The following is a 16790-nucleotide window of genomic DNA, read 5'->3' as shown; positions in this document are numbered from 1 at the left end:
TAGAACCAGTCACTCTTCACAACCCCAGTGCCGTTCTTTCTGCTCTAGGGTCCTGTCCCTGTGCTTTAACAAAATCACCTTTTTTTGCACCAAAGGTGTCTCAAGAATTCATTCTTGTGAGCTCTGAACCCCCACCATTCCAAAGCTCCATCATTCGCAGCTTGAGTCAGCCCCTCCTCCCCTCATCCATGCCCATTGGCAGGGTGGACCCAGACCTCAGCTGACCCCTGAGGGACTTGGCCCCTCCTGTGGCCCAGTGGTCAGAAACCCCAAGCTGGGCATGCCAGCCACCAATGAGACAGCTTGACAGAGCAGAGCTCTGAGGCTACAGTCCCAGCTTCATCCTGGTGGAGGTCAACTGGGGACATGCATCTTCACTGTGTGAAAAGGGGTAGGCCCCAAGAGGGGTTCTCCCCCAGCCACTCTGGACATCGGATACTTTGGGTCACAGTGAGTGCAAGGACTCAGCCTCATCTTTGAGAGATCAGTGATAACATCTGCCATCTCTGGCCATAGTCTTGGACTGTGGAGCCCAGGGTCAGGCCTGGGTCCCCAGAAGTGTTCCTGCCATGGCTGATCCCAGCTTTGTCCTGGAGGGAAGCAGTTTCCTCATGGAGGCTTGGTTGTCCATGGGAAGCAGTGATGGGTCCCAGTCCCTGGGCATTGTCTCCTAGATGTCACCTCATGGGCCGGAGCAGTTGAATGCCTAATCTGAGGCTAACCTGAGAGCTCACTGGCCTCAGATGAGACCCCCAGAGACCTCATGGGCTCTTCCACCTGCTTCAGGGGAACCAGCTCCGCTAGCCTGGGCTTTGGGTGGTGCGCCCTGAGAGAAGGAACTCTGGGTGAAGAGGGAGCATAACACAAGCTGAGGTAATGTACAAGCTAAAATCCCATCCTTCTCTCCCACAAGGTGGGATATGTGTGATATTCCTCTGGCTGCCCAAGGACAAAAGAAAGGAAAGAAAACAAATGGTTAACAGATAGAGATCCCAGTCATGCAGGACATGAGTCTCCATCAGTTTATAAATATCTTCATAAATTAGAAGAAAAAGGCAATCTTACCAATAGTCTCATCCCCAGAAGCCTATAGACTCAATTTCCTGAGCCCCTATTAACAGCCTCCACTCATGGTGATGTGGAGAAGAAAGGCAAGAAGGAAATGTCAGGTAAAATTAACTCTCCTGGTACCCTGCAGCTCAGTGACAAATACTTGAGGCGAATACTAAGTACAACATTTCTCCAGAAACCCCTACCGTTCCTAATGTTAATGCCTTCCTGGAGGTGAAAGAACCTTAGCTTGACAATAGCAAGGCCTCAGGTAGATTAGGAGTCCTCTTCAACATATCAAAGTCCTTCTGGACTTTTAACTTTTAACTTTCTTTCCCCCTACTTCATAGTATATAACCAGTCACTCTTCACAACCCCAATGCAGCTTCCCACATCCTGTCCCTGCACTTTAGTAAAGTCACTTTCTTTTCCACCAAAGACGTCTTCAATAATTCTTTCTTGGCTGTCACCTCTGGAACACCACACCCCCACTCTAAACCTCATCATTTGGTGCCTAATGTGGGGTCTGAGTCTTTTCATCTGAAATCTGAGCTTCGGTGCAAACTTGGTGAGTATGTTCGCCTTTCTTCCCTTACTCTTATTTCAGGGCCTTTCAAGGAGTATGGTCTTATTGGAATGCTTACGCCCCTACCAAGGTTTCCTAAAGGTCAAATAAGCTTAGGAGGGCTCTGTTGGAATTTGTTAGCAAAAAGATGACTTAAAATAATGGTTAATTTTGGGGCGCCTGGGTGGCTCAGTCGGTTAAGCATCCAACTTCAGCTCAGGTCATGATCTGAAAACTCACGGTTTGTGGGTTCAAGACCCGTGTCGGCCTCTGGGCTGATGGCTAGCTCAGAGCCTGGAGCCTGCTTCAGATTTTGTATCTCCCTGTCTCTCTGACCCTCCCCTGCTCACGTTGTCTCTCCTCCTCTCTCAGAAATAACTTTTTTTTTAATTTAAAAAATAATGGTTAATTTTGTGTATCTCAAACTTTTCATAGATAATCGTTAAGATAGGTTTCAAAGTCTTTGGTAATCTGACATTGGATAAATGGGATTGAATTCGTTGGATATCTAGGTGTTTTCCCAATAGAATGCGGTGCTAAGGCATTGGTTACTGAATGTAGGTTTATGCTTTTGACTTCTTATTGCAGAGAAACTAAGAATATTTGGGTCTGTTGGAAAACATGCTTTCTACTTAATTGATTAATGAATTTGCCGTCTAAAGAATTCGGTTGTAACAGTTTACGATTGGTTACTAAGTTTTCATTGGAGACTAAGGTTTCTAAGAGTTAACATTAGGGAAAATAAGGAAAACAACTCTGTATGTAGGAAAGTGGGAGATATGTAAGAAAGACATAAGGAATAGAAATACATTTTTTGTTTTGAGGGCACAAGAAAATAATTTTGTCCTAAATGAGACTGGTTGTTTGGAGAGAAATGGGTTTGGGACAAAATTTGAAGGCAAAAGAAAGTTGTAGAAGGTTCATGAAAGGAAATTATTGGAAAGGAATTTTATCTATGGTCAGGATGGACTAAGGTTAAGATGAATGGATTTTAAAAGTACACTGGTCTAAGGTAGAAATGCTGCTTTTTTCTCTTTTTAAAGGACAGTTTCCTGGGATTGTTGATCTGCTCTTGATAAGAAAATGTAAACAAATGTTTTTTTTCTCTAAGAAAATGTAAACAAATTTTTTTTCTCTCTTGTCTGCTGGGACGACCAAAGCTTTAGGTTTCCTTTTTATCGAGTCTTTGATTACTTAAAGTTAAAACTTCGCAATAGTAAAGGAGCTAGGTTTTGCTAACAACTATACAATGCTACACATTTGCCTTTGGAATCTCTTATTACCATCTTGTTTAAATAAATAAAGTTTTAAGATTTGTAATGATCTATAATCCTATTTAGAATGTGCTCTATAAGTTTCTAAGGGTTTAACAAACTTTCCCAAGATTTTGACCAATTAGGCCTTTCTATTTGGCATGCTAAGTTACTTGGAAAGGCACTGTCAAATAATGGTAAACCTTAGGTTGTATTGCATGGCTAAATGCTGTAACTGCTCAAATATACATGCAATTCTTAAAGTTTTAATATCTTGGCATAGGGTCCTTACTTGATATTCTAATTATTGACGTGTTATGTGTCACAGAAATGACTGTTTCCTTGTCAATTGCATCATAATGAACTCTCACCAGATCTTTAACAATGTCCATTTCTGAGATATTGTCATTTATAATTCTTGTTCTCCCACAAAACATATTTCATCTTCAAGGAGATTCATAAAAAGGACTTTTAGGAGAAATGCAGGTATTTGTTATCTTTAAGATTAATACTAAAATGGGTAAGAATTTCCAGAACTAAAAAGCTGCATTCAAACTGAACGAGCAATAGGAACATGACACTAAATAAACTGAGGAAGCTTACATTTTTTTGTGACTCTTGTTAGAAATATCTCTAATGTTTACTCTTCCAGATCAAGGACATTTTCTCTTAATGTATCTATAATGTACAAAGATGTCACAAAGTATTCATTTGTAAATAGAAACATTTAACTTTTCTCTCTACCTAAACCCTCTGAAATTCAAACACTCAGTGAGTATTCTTTCTTTCATGGCAATTACAGGTATTTGCATAAGTGCAGTAAGATTCTTCTCGTAAACAGGAGACCCTTGGGAATACTGGTTGTTGTTGTTTTCATGTTTGTTTATTTTTGAAAGCAAGAGCAAGAGACAGCATGAGCAGGAGAGGAGCAGAGAGAGACGGTGACACAGAATCTGAAGCAGGCTCCAGGCTCTGAGTTGTCAGCCCAGAGCCCGACGTGGAGCTTGAACCCACGAACTGTGAGATCATGACCTGAGCCAAAGTCGGATGCTTAACCCACTGAGCCACCCAGGCACCCCAGGAATACTAGTTTTTTTGCCAAGGCTTTGGCTGTAATGTCCTATTTGAGAGTGACATGCATAGATTCCGATATGACCATACAGCTTTAAGGAGCTAAGGTTGACTTTATGAAACATGGAGCCATTAAGCCCCTTGGAAATGTTGGTCTGATACCTTGCTCAGAGAGTTCCCAGCAGCCTTACCAGGTGAGTAAAGAATGTCACTTCCGAGCAGGTGCAGGACCCTTATCTTGGGGACCTCGTGGAGAGGAATTCACCCAAGTCTACAGGTATTGCACGTTTGGCTTGGCTTCTGTCCTGGAGAGGCCAATCAGTTCAATCTCCAGCTCAATCTGGAGATTCCTTATGAAAGATTGCAGCAAAGCAAATTTTAAAAGATCCTTACGATTAATCACCATTCTAGCTGAGCTTATGTAAATCATTAGGCCAAGTTTGTTAAAACTGGACTTGTTTTGGAAATGAATAGATTTGATTTGGCTATCCCTGGAAATGAAGGTTTTTAGAGAGAAAAGCTATGTTTCCGTAATGTAGCTCTCTGGATGTTAAATTCTGTTTCTGATGGTCTTTAAATGTTTGCTGTTTGCCTAAACTAGACAACGTGAGGTAAACTTCAGAAAAATGGTCACAATATTTTGTTTCATGTATAGAAAATCTTCTGTGCTTGTTATTCAGTGGGGATAATCATAAGACCCCATGGGCATATGGTTATTTAAATAACAGGAAAATGGGATGGATTCCCCCAACAATTGTATGCAAAGACTTTTCTCACTGTAGACCTATGACTAGATAAAGACTATAGTGCTTTATTATTCACTCAAGGCCAAGTTAATTCCTAAATCTCTGCATATGGCTACCATATACTCCCTACACTTGATCGGAGAGTTATTAGAAACCCACCCCATATAAACCCAAAACTCCTGGTTTATTTAAAGGATTGAAAGTCTAATACAACAGGGGATTTAATGCAAAATGAAAGGGTCCCTACTGGGTCATAGTATGTATCCCCACTGCAATAAAGTTAGAGGGGAACACTTCATGGGCTCCTATATCTAAAATAAAACCTGGACCCCCTTCACAGGAATTCAGTGAGGAAACTAATGTGCCTGCATATTCCTGTGAACCTGTGCAAGACCTCCAACTTCTCTTAGGATGGCTGGACCTTTCTTTTTCATCCTCCTTTCTCAATGTCTACTAACAGTTCCTTCTTACAATAGGCCATTCAAATGCATCAGCACAGACATTTGAGTTACAAACCAAGAAGACTAATCTGATTCCTGCTGCCTGTTCCCACAAGCATCCGAGAATGCTTTAAGCCTAACTTTTAAAAAATCTCACTGGCAGCACTGAGAGACACTGGGTTTGTAATCTGCTCTAACCATTAACCTGTATTTTCCTTGTTTCTATAAAGGTGCCTCTTTTTAATTACCTGATTTCTTTTTTTATAATTTTTTGTTTATTTCTGAGAGAGAGAGAGAGAGAGAGAGAAAGAGAGAGACAGAATGAACAGGGCCTCCCCTGGTCAGAGAGAGAGGGAGATACAGAATCCGAAACAGGTTCTGGCTGTCAGCATAGAGCCCTACGCGGGCTCGAACCCACGAACCGTGAGATCATGACCTGAACCGAAGTCAGACGCTTAACCGACTAAGCCACCCAGGCGCCCCAGTTTAATTACCTGATTTCTTACTAAACAAAAAAGAGTCTACATGATGGCTATACACCACGTGTTACACAATTGAGGTCTTAAATGACTCTCAAAATACCATTATATTACTAAATACTAAAATAACTCAAATGCATAAAACACTCCCACAAAACAGAATGGCATTAGATGTTTTATGTGCTGCACAAGGTGAAACTTAAATTCTCCTAAGAACAAAATGGTGGGTATACCTTCCGGAGTACCTCAAAAACATTTCTGGATTTCTAACTGACAGGAATACTCCAATTGGCACATTAAACAATCTCTTTCTTTCCTTAGCGATGGGTTAAACTCTTGGACTGGAGGATGTTTGTTAGCTACCAAAGGACTTTTCATTTGAGCTCATCTTTCTAGTTATTCTACTTAGGTTTTATTGTTTTCTCCCACGTCTCTCTGCCTGGTGCCAAGACTCCATCACTACAATAGCTTTGGGATATGTGATGAGGGAGCGTCAGGGGTAAGCTGAGAGCAAAACAGGGTGGCACATCCTTCCCTCCCTCCAGGTAGAATATGTGTGATATTCAACCCCCCTGGCTACCCAAGAACAAAGGAAAGGCATTTAAGTACTTGCCATGGTGATGTGGGAAACTAGGTGAAGAAAAATTAAATCGCCTTATTGTCAGCCCTTTGACAAGTTCTTTAAGCAGCCAAGTGATCTCGCTCTATGATCTCAGCTGCTTCCTTAAAGACACTTAGCTATAGGCAAAGAGAACCTTAGCTCAACATTATCCCTGTCTCAAGGATCCTGTAAGTCTACTTCCTTTCTCTCAACTGCCTCAAGGTATATGCTGGCAATCATACACCAAGCTTATGCTCTGCCTCCCCCCGCATATGCATCTGAAGGTTTTCGCGACTGAAGTTTTATTCAACTGTAACAAGTGACATTTCCCGAGCAACATCTAGCCTCGCAAGGTCCTGGAAATCTTGCTTCCAAAATACCCTAGAAACTTACTCTATCCTTGACCCCTCCCAACCTGAAGATACATAAGCAGTTACCGGTCACAAACCCCAGTGCTGTCTTCTTGCCCCTGGGTCCTGTCCCTGTGCTTTAAGAAAATCACCTTTTTTCACCAAAGACGTCTTCTAGAAACCTTTCTTGTCCACCGGCTTCGGACCACCCTTCCAACCCCCAAAACTTCAATCGGTATACATTCTAGATTATCACACAAATATTTCTGGATTACTAACTGATCTGAACACTCAAATTGTTGCTTAAAGAAATTCCTCTCATTCCTTTCATGATTGGTTAAACCTGTGGACTTGAAGACTTTCATCAGTTTCCAAAGGATGTTTATTTGGGCTGTTCTTTCTTCTTATTCTAATTATGTTTTGCTGTTTTCTCCCATGTCTCTCTGCCTCTCTGCCAAGACTCCATCACAACAATCATCTCATATCAAGAGATGATCTTTTCTACTCTAGGAGATTCATACTCATTGTCCACCTGGAATTCAGCTGCCTCTGCCTTCTGTAACTCTTCTCTATGTTCCCCAAATGATCAGTATTGACTCATAGGTAGGGACATCTGTACTCTCCTACTGAGCAAGAAGAGGCTACAGAAGATGAGACCTTCCACCTTCAACAACCTTAAAGATGTAAGGGTGAAAACTGTTTATGAGGGGTATGATGAGAGAGCATAAGACTAGCTAAGGGCATAGTACAAGCTCGCATTACACCTCCTCCATTCCCGGTGGAATGTGTGTGGCCTTCCTCAGGCATTCTAGCTGCCCAAAAACAAAGAAATGGAATGAAAGCAAATGGTTAACTGACAGAGATCACAGTCATGCAGGACATGAGTCTCCATCGGTTTACAAATATCTTAGTCAAGTAGAAGAAAAAGGCAATCTTATCAATAGCCTAATCTCCAGAAAACTATAGACTCAGTTTTATGGAGCCCCCACATCACCCCTCCATAGTAATATGGGGAACAAAAGCATGAAGGAAATGGCTGGTAACATTAAATTTCCTGATACCCTGCAGCCCATTGACAAATACTTGAGGCTGACAGAGAGGAACATTTCTTTAGGGGGTCCCTACTGTCTTTTTTTTTTTTTTTAATATTTTTATTTATTTCTAGGAGAGAGAGAAAGAGACAGCGTGAGCAGGGGAGGGTCAGAGAGAGAGGGAGACACAGACTCTGAACTAGGCTCCAGGCTCTGAGCAGGCAGTCAGCACAGAGCCCGACGCGGGGCTCGAACCCACGAACTGTGAGATCATGACCTAAGCGAACGTTGGACGCTTAACCGACTAAGCCACCCAGGCGCCCCAAGGGGCTCCCTACTGTCTTAGTGTTAATGCTTTGCTAGAGGAAAAAGTACCTTAGCCTGACAATAGCTAGGCCTCCAGTACTCTAAATCTTCTCTAGGACATGAAAATCTCTGAGAAGATTTCCCTTGACTTTACCTCCTCCGACACCAGAGTGTATAAGCAGTCACTCTTCACAACCCCAGTACAGCTCTTTCTGCCTGTTCCCACGCTTTAATAAAATGACACTTTTTGCACCAAAGATGTCTTCAAGAATTCTTGGACCTTGGCTCTGGACCACACCCCCATCACTGCTAAAACTTCATCGATGGTGAAGTGAGGGTGACATAACCTCAGCCCCCTGGCTCTGGTTGGGCCTCTGCCATTGACCTGGCCGAACATGGCTGTGAGATACACTCCGGCAGTGTGCTAGAAGGCAGGGGCATGTGACGGCTCCTGTTGGTCTGGGTCTGAGCCTGGAGTTGGGAGCTAGTAGTTTCCAGTCGGAGCTGGACTCTGCTTCATTCCTTTCTGGGGACCACAGTTCCTGGGAGTGATGCTAATAGGAGCCTGCCCTTTGCCCTTTTCCATCTCAGAGGGCCCAGAAGTCAAGGAGCACAGTCTGGGGTCTGGAGGACAAGTTTATTTAGCAAGTAAGGAGGTGTTCCATCAACAGGGCAGGCTGGGGAGCAGCTGGTGGGCTGTGCAGGGAGAAGGATCTTCTGGCTCTCCCAGTGGTGTCCAGGCTGGTGGGGCAGCTGCCTAGCATGGCTAGGCAGTGCTGTGACAGAGGTCGGTGTGAGGGGGATTGGCTGGAGAGAGTCAAGGGCACCTGAGAGGGAGATAAGGGAATAAAGAGGGCAGCAGTTTGGGGCAGGTGGGACAAAGGCAGACCTGGGACCCCCTCCCAGCTGGACCCTGACTCCCATAATCCCCTGCTCCAGCCATACTTACTGCATGCTTGCTCAGTCTCCCTGGCACTGATCTGTGGGGGACAGAGTGGTTAGTATGGGTAGGGGTCTGTGTGTGGAATCCCTGAATTCCAGGGCCCCTGCACTGCCCCTGGGCTGCCCTGGGCCCCAGGCTGGCCCAGCCGCAGAAGCTCTAGGGGTTACCTTCAGGGATGGTGCCGCAGAGGGCTGCATGATGGGGCAGGGGACTGGGGGACAGGCCTGAGGACAAGCAGACCTGGGTGACACCCATTCTCCAAAGGAGGCAGGTGAGGCCCAGCCACCCTCCTGCTTGGGCACCAAGCCTCCTTCCTGTTTACCTGCTGAGTCCTGACAGCCCCTCAGCCTTGGGGAGGCACCTGCCCAGGCCAGGCTGCCTGAGGACAAGGGTGCCTCCCAAGTCAGTGGTGAGCCAGGCCCAGGGCAAAGGGGGAGGTGGCCCAGGACAAATAGGCCTGGCTGGAGTGGGAAGTGGCCAGGCCAGGAGACTGAAGAAACTTGGCCCCTGCAAATCTCACGTGGGCAGGCCAGGGATATCCTGAGGGAAGCAACTAGGGGCCCAAAACCCTGGGTGTGGCAGGGTCTTCCTGAACCCAGAGTGGTTCCTGGGGCTCCAGTGACTGCCACAGGAGCCAGGGTCCCTCCTCTCCCCTCTTCCCTAGTGAGGCAACATCAGACACGTGCCCTTCTCCTTCCCCCAGCTGGAGATTACCGTTGGGGATAGTGAAGACGATGTGGTGATCCTGGAGGCCCATAGATTTGGCGAAGGCAATGAGGAGATTTTTCGGCCCAGAAGTCAGCTCCTTAGTTCTCCCTGTGGCCAAGATGGCTAATGAGTGGCTGGCAAAAGCTCCATAAATATTGTTGAATGTGTGAATGACACCTCAGACCCTTTCCTCGTAAGGGGCTCTGTGGAAAGACCACTCTCTGGTCTCCCAGGGCTTGGGGTGCAGGGCATCTTGGGGGCTGGGTGCGATGGGCCCCTTCTCCCCCAGTATGATCAAGATTCAGGTCCCAGCGGGGGTAAGACCCACCATAGAGGACGATCATGAAGTACTCCTGGTTTTTACGAACTTTCTTGAAGAACACAAGGGCATACTTTTTGTAGTCTGTGGCCACCACTCCGAAAGTGAAGCTCAAGGTTCCGGTGTAACCTGCATGGGGGACGGTGAGGGATCAGCCCTCCCTGGCCCGGCAGAGGGAGCTAATGCTTCCTCTCCGGCCTCCACAGGATGGAGTCTGGGTGGAGCGGCAGGGAGGTCCGTGCCCCCAGAGACCCACCCCACACAGGACTCACGCTCAATATTGCCCAAGGTATATAGGCCTTGATGGGGACTTGGGACAAATGTTCTGGCCCAGGGCTCACAACGCTTTTTCCTGTGGAAGCAAGAGACGGGTGGGTAAGAGGGTAATAGCCCACCGTGCCACAGCAGGAGGTCTGCCCCCCACCCCTCAGATGGGACTGGCTCTTCCCCACTGAGCCCATCCCTGTCTGTCCCTGCCTACTCTGCCCTGAGCCACCTGACCTGCTCAGACTCTCCCCCCAGCACCTGCTGTCCTTCCTTCTATGGGGCTGTTTCCGCTTAGTGGCCTTCCCTCCCTACTTCATCAGAGACCTTTGTCTTCTATTCTTTTTGTTTGTTTGTTTATGTTTTTTAGACGGTCAGTAATTTTTGAGAGAGAAAGAGAGAGACAGAACTTGAGTGGGGGAGGGGCAGAGAGACAGGAAGAAACAGAATCCAAAGCAGTCTGCAGGCTCTGAGCTGTTAGCACAGAGCCTGATGCTGGGCGCTAACTCACAAACTGCAAGGTCATGACCTAAGCAAAGTCAGATGCTCAACCCACTGAGCCACCCAGGTGCTCCTATTTCCTGTTCTTATCTTGCAACTTCCTGCTGTACTTTGCCAGGGGAATCATTACTGAGGCTCCAGTCTGCTGGAGGCCAATGACTCCCTTGGCTGTTGGGCCAACCCTGACCTCCCACCTGCATCCCATCTGGTCCCCTGGGAACCCAGAGCCGATCTCCCCACACCTGCCTTTCTTCTGCTCCCTCCATCACAGATGCTCTAGCCCCATCCCCAAGTGCCAAAGCCAGAAGCCCAGAGGAGCTGGGTAATGCTTGATTCCTCTCTGTACACCGCTCTGGTTATGTCCCACCTATGACTGATCAGCCTTCTGGGCTGCACACCATCATTCCTGTCCCTGCTGCAGCCAGACCCGCTCCTCACCAGTACCTGAGGCCCCTGCCACTGTGGCCACTCCCCACTCCAGACCACTCATCAGCTCCTGCTCAGGGCAGCCGTGCGATGGCTTGATGCTTCATGGAGAAGTGGCTACCTCTGACTCAGTCCACCAGCCCTTCAACGAAGGTCCCAGGCCTCTTCTGGTGCAGATTGGTTCCTCAAGGCCCAGCCCACAGACCACCTCCCTGGAAGCTCTTGAGAAAGTCCTAGGTGGAATTCTAGGCTGGATCCATTGACCCTCCTCCCCTTCTAGGACATCCCTCTTCTCTTTGTCTTGTTTCCTGATGCCTGTCTGTGCCCTTCCTCAGTACTGTCTTGTGTCTGTGCAGAAGTGACCAAGAAATGTTGATGTAGTGAATGAGAGCAGGAATAAATACAGGGATCCAGTACCCAGTGGTAGGATGAATGATCATCTTTCAGCTTTGGTCACCCCTAGGCTATGACATCAGTCTGCCTCTTGAACCCCGGAGCAGCCCTCTAGGTCCCCAATGCTTCCAAGTAGGTGGTAGCTCTCACCAGACCAGTTTAGCTTTGATATTGTAGCTGTCGTCTTTGTTCAGCTTGTAGGTGGCGGTGAACATCTTAAACAGGCGGTGTTTTTTTTTAATTTCATTTCCTGCCAATCCTATGGCGTACCATTTCCCCTGGAACTACAATGGGGGCTGATGATAGACAGAGCCAGGACCAGCCCCAGGGACCCTCCTGACCCATGCCTGCAGGCACCTCTAGGCAGCTTGGCCATCAACCAGAAGCCTCCACTAACTAGGCTGCAGGGACACAAAGGGCCACACATGCTGCTCTAATGAAGCCAGCAGGAGATGGAGCCATCGGGGCCAGGTGGGAGCCCTGAGTGTGTCAGGGACAGGTGACCCTTGGCAAGTGGCCACCAGGCATCTCTGAGCCTCAGTCTCCTCTTCATATAAAGGGTCTGAAGATGTTCCCACATTGCAAGGACTGTGGGGATTACGGACGAGAATGTGGGCCAGGGGAGTTCTGCTCATCTGACCCTCTTGTCAACCAGGTTGGGTGCAAATGGGGGCATGGGTTGTGCCTTCCATCAGGGGACCCGAGGGCAGACTGAGCTAAAGCCTGAGCCCATCCTCTTCCCCTCTGTTCACACTCTTCCTGGGGCCTCCCTGCAGCTGCCCCTCCAGGCTCCTTACCAGCTTGTTCTGGAAGTTAGGCTGCAGAGGGATCTTGCTCACTGGCGGGGATGAGTACAAGTTTGGGGTGCAGTCCTGGGCCTGGGTCTGCAGGGTCCCCAACAAGGCAAGGCCCATCCACAGGAGACACTGGGCCATGACTTCAGGGCTGAAGAAGCAGGCACCGCTCCAGATATTTCCTGAAAGAGGATATGAGTGAGGAGGCTTCTGGGGGGATGCTATTTATGGTCTCTGTGGCCAATGGCTCACCCCAGGGTGGAACGACTCATCCTTTGCTAAATCCTGGTAAGACAATTGCCAGCAACTCGTGCTGAAGATCATGGCAACCTGTGCCCTTTCCCACAGGTCAGGATTATGCAAGCTGAGCGTCAGGAAGGTCCAGGAGGTTGGAGGATGCATTCTCAAATCTTCACATCTTTGGCAGAGACAGTGACTCCTTCTACACGCTCTTCCCCCTGGTTAACACTGTGTGAGGACAGGGGTCTCAGATCTGGGCCAGTTGTCCTCTCTGACCTCCAGGAGCCTCTCAGCTGGGGCCCAAGTGCAGGGTAGAGTAAGTGTGGTGGGGCCCCCTTCTTGCATCTGATGAAATCACAGAATGTCTGGCATCAACAAAGCCCATGCTGCTTTCTGGTTCTCCAAAGGGACAGAGAAATGGATGTAGCTGAAAGAGGACATTCCTGATAGGGAAGGCCAGTGTGTACCTTGTTCTGCTCATGAAGCCCAGATCCTGGCCCTCCTAGGGACCCACACCAGACCCTGGCAAGAGTGAGAAACCCTTTCTCTCCCCCCATCTCCTTAGGCCTCCTGGGAGTGTTCCTGACGGGAGAGATTAAGGCAAGCTGAGGGCAAAGCACGTGCTAACATACCTCTTCCCCCAGGGGATCTGTGTGACCTTCCTTCCTGGCTGCTCAAAACAAAAGAAAGAAAACAAGTGGTTCGCTGATAAAGAACACAGGATTGCAGGATGTGAGTCTCCAACAGTTTATCTAAGTCCCAGTACATTACGAGAAAAGGGAATCTAATCAATAGTCTAATCTCCAGAAAACTATACTCAGTTTCTTAGGCACCCAGCATCACCCTCCCTCACCCATAGTGATATGGGGAACAAAGGCGAGAAAGAAATGGCAGATGGCATGGAATTTCATTATGATCTGCAGCCCATTGACGACTACTTGAGGCAAAGATGGAGTATCACATTTCCCCAGAAATTCCCTACTGTCTTAATGTTAATGCTTTGCTAGAGGACAAAGCAACCTTAGCTGGACAACAGCCAGGCCTTCAATAATGTGCGAGTCTTCTTGAGCATATGAAAATCCCTTTAGAGACTTCCTCTTGACTTTATCTCTGCCGACCCCATAGTATACAACCAGTCACTCTTCACAACCCCAGTGCAGCTCTCTCTGTCCCCGTGCTTTATTAAAATCACCTTTTGGGCACCAAAGATGTCTCAAGAATTCTTTCTTGGTTGTCAGCTCTGCACCCCACCATTCCAAAGCCCCATCACTCCCAGCTTGAGTTAACCCCTCCCCTCCTCCATGCCCCATTGGTAAGGCAGACCCAGACCTCAGCTACCCCTGAGGGACTTGGCCCCTCCTGCGGGCCCGGTGGTCAGAAACCCCAAGCTGGACATACCACCCACAAATGAGACAGCTTGACATAACAGAGCTCTGAGGTGACAGTCCCAGATCCATCCTGGTGGGGGACAAAGGCAGACATGCATCTGCATGTGAGAAAAGGGGAGGGGGGCTGGGCCCTCAAAGGGCTCTCTACTCTGCTGCTCTGGACACCGGGTATTTGGTTCCAATTTTAGTATATGTGCTGCCGAAGCAAGCACTGGACACCGGGTATTTGGGGTCACAGTGAGTCAAGGACTCAGCCTTATCCTTGAGAGATCAGTGATAACATCTGCCATCTCTGTCCATAGTCTTGGGCTGTGGAGCACAGGGGCCCTGCCTGGGCCCCCAGAAGTGTTCCTGCCATGGCTGATCCCAGCTTTGTCCTGCATGGAAGCAGTTTCCTCATGGGGGATTAGCTGTCCATGGGAGGGAGTGATGGGTCCCAACCCCTGGGCAGTGTCTCCTAAGATGTCACCATGACAGCCAGAGTTGCCAAATGCCTGACCTGAGGCTGTCTTGAGGTCTCACTGGCCTCAAATGAGACTCCTGGAGATGTCATGCGCACTTCCACTAGCTGCAGGAGAATCAGCTCCCCTGGCTGCACTTTGGGTGGTGGGCCCAGAGAGAAGGGACTCTGGGTGAAAAGATAGAATAAAGCAAGCTGAGGGCAATGTACATGCTAGCCCCATGTGGGATATGTGTGACATTCTTCTGGTTGCCCAAGAACAAAGGAAAGGAAAGAAAATAAATGGTTAACGGATAGAGATCCCAGTCACGCAGGACATGAATCTCCATGAGCTTACAAATATCTTAATAAATTAGAAGAAAAGGGCAATTTATCCATACTCTAATCTCCAGAAGCCTACAGTCTCAGTTTCCTGGAGCCGATATTAACACTCTCTCCTCCGTGGTGATGTAGGGAAGAAAAGCAAGAAGGAAATGGTAGGTAAAATTAAGTTTCTGATACCACGTAGCCCAGTAACAAGTACTTGATGCAAATACAGAGTACATTTCCTCAGGAACCACTACCGTTCCTAATATTAATTTCTTCCTGGAGGTAAAACAACCTAGGCTTGACAATAGCAAGGGTTCATGTACCTTAGGAGTCCTCGTTATCATGTCAAAGTCCTTCTGGAGGTCTCTCTCCCTTTCAAGATTACTTCCCCCAACGTCATAGTATATAAGCAGTCACTCCTCACAACCTCAGTGCAGCTCTTTCTGCCCATGGGTCCTGTCCCTGTGCTTTCATAAAACCACCTTTTTTTGCACCAAAGATGTTTTCAAGAATTCTTTCTTGGCCATCAGGTCTGGAACCCTTCACCCATCCCACTCTCCTCATCTTTCGGCACCCAATGTGGGGGTCTGAGTCTTTTTCATCTGCCCCATGAACTTTGGTGCAAACTTGGTGAGTACTTTATCTTTTCTTTTTTTATTCTTATTTTAGGGGCTTTTCAAGGAGTATGGTCTTATCAGAACACTTTCCTGTCCATTGCTCAGGCCGTAATCGTCTAGCCCATGGCTACTCTACGGGGAGGAGAAAGCCTACCTTTTGGCTAGAAGTGAATTCCCAGGCTGGAATGGTAAAAAGACCCAGAAACTTGTACCCTCTCTTTCTTCCTGTCCTTATACATAGGTGTCTGTGTTGGGCTTGGGACAGCCACCTAAGTGACCAGCACAGATGCAAATCTTAAGACTCCTGTGTGATGTTTCCTCCTCAACGATCTAAAGTGATCCCATTCACATATCTGGTCTAACTGCTTTTGGCTGTGGGACCTCCACTGGAAGCCTGCAAAACCAGCAACTGAATTGAAACCCAACTGGGGACCATATCCTAGGAAGCTGGCTGTAAAGACTGAATGTGTTGGCATGTAGATTAGATAATGATAGGCTTCTGTCTTCACTGTTTTCTGTCAATGTTCCCTAGTAACTACTACTTAAATTACAAAATTGGGCAATTCCGCCTTGTAAAATTTTCCCAATTTTTTTCAAAGGGTTAAAAACGGTGATTTCTTTAGGCTTTTTAGCGAGGCAAAGTAGGTCCGTCTGCTGGCACCTATTTGCAGCCTAGAATGCAATGGGAAAGTGGAGGGATACCAGCATCCCACTTACAGAGACCCTTGGGGGCTGGTCCGTAATCACAGTGATTTTGTTCAAGGTATACCTCGGGTCACTTTGACACCTCAGGAACTTCTGATATATCCTGTGTGTGGGATAGCCACCTGGGTGCTGAGGGGGATTTTTGTAGAAATGGACATTCTTTCCTTTTCTCTCTCTAGGAAGAGGACAGGAGCTTCTCCTCATTGCCCAACAACTCTTCCCTTGAGATGTCTTTTCAACCCACAGGAAACAATTTGGATTGTAAAATTTAGGAAAGGGCTGATGTTCTGTAACACTGTGTGGCCTTAGTATGATCTAGCAGTTAGATTTCTTCTGCAGAAAACAGGGTCAATGGATGGAAGTACCCCAGTTCCAGGCCTTCAAAGCTCTAAGTCAGGACCTGAACTGAAAGCCTGTCGCAGAATGTGTTTGCCCAAATGTGTTTGGCTAATAAACTCCCTCTCGACATAGTGGATGTCCTCAGAGGCTTCCTCCTGATGGAACTCTGTTGCTAGAGGAAACACTGGCCATCCCTGACAGGGGATGCTGTCTTTCTCACTCTCTCTGTTCCTCCTCCTAATAGATGTGGGGGCCTCTCCCTCATTCATTTCCCGAGTTAACGGCTATAATTGGAGCCAACTGTGGTTAGTCTACCTCGGGACGTGGACTTTAGAAAATAGCAGCTGCCAAACTCCCTTTGTTTTGGAGAAATCCCTTGTCTTCTCTAGCCTGACACAGACTCCATATTTCCACTTTGGTGAAAATCTGGTGTCTATACCATCTTCCCACCCTTGATGTCAAGGAGCAATGAGCACCCCCTTGGATCACCCA

General features: G+C 47.3%; 1 protein-coding gene across 1 annotated transcript; it reads right to left on the bottom strand.

The window, feature by feature from the left end:
* Positions 1-8515: 8515 nt before the first annotated feature.
* Positions 8516-12491, bottom strand: LOC144234927 (neutrophil gelatinase-associated lipocalin-like). The gene is made up of 7 exons (XM_077768303.1): positions 12244-12491; positions 11597-11730; positions 10135-10214; positions 9872-9991; positions 9550-9651; positions 8842-8872; positions 8516-8719 (listed from the first exon to the last, which is right to left on the bottom strand). The coding sequence occupies exons 1-6, from the start codon at positions 12379-12381 to the stop codon at positions 8853-8855; spliced, it is 594 nt and encodes a 197-aa protein (XP_077624429.1). The 5' UTR covers positions 12382-12491; the 3' UTR covers positions 8516-8719; positions 8842-8852.
* Positions 12492-16790: the final 4299 nt, after the last annotated feature.

The sequence above is a fragment of the Crocuta crocuta genome, unplaced genomic scaffold (assembly GCF_008692635.1).
Source record: "Crocuta crocuta isolate KB4526 unplaced genomic scaffold, BGI_CrCroc_1.0 scaffold35, whole genome shotgun sequence".
NCBI classification, from domain to species: domain Eukaryota; kingdom Metazoa; phylum Chordata; class Mammalia; order Carnivora; family Hyaenidae; genus Crocuta; species Crocuta crocuta.
The sequence above is the reverse complement of the archived record's forward strand: the minus strand, read 5'-3'. Positions and strand labels throughout refer to the sequence as shown.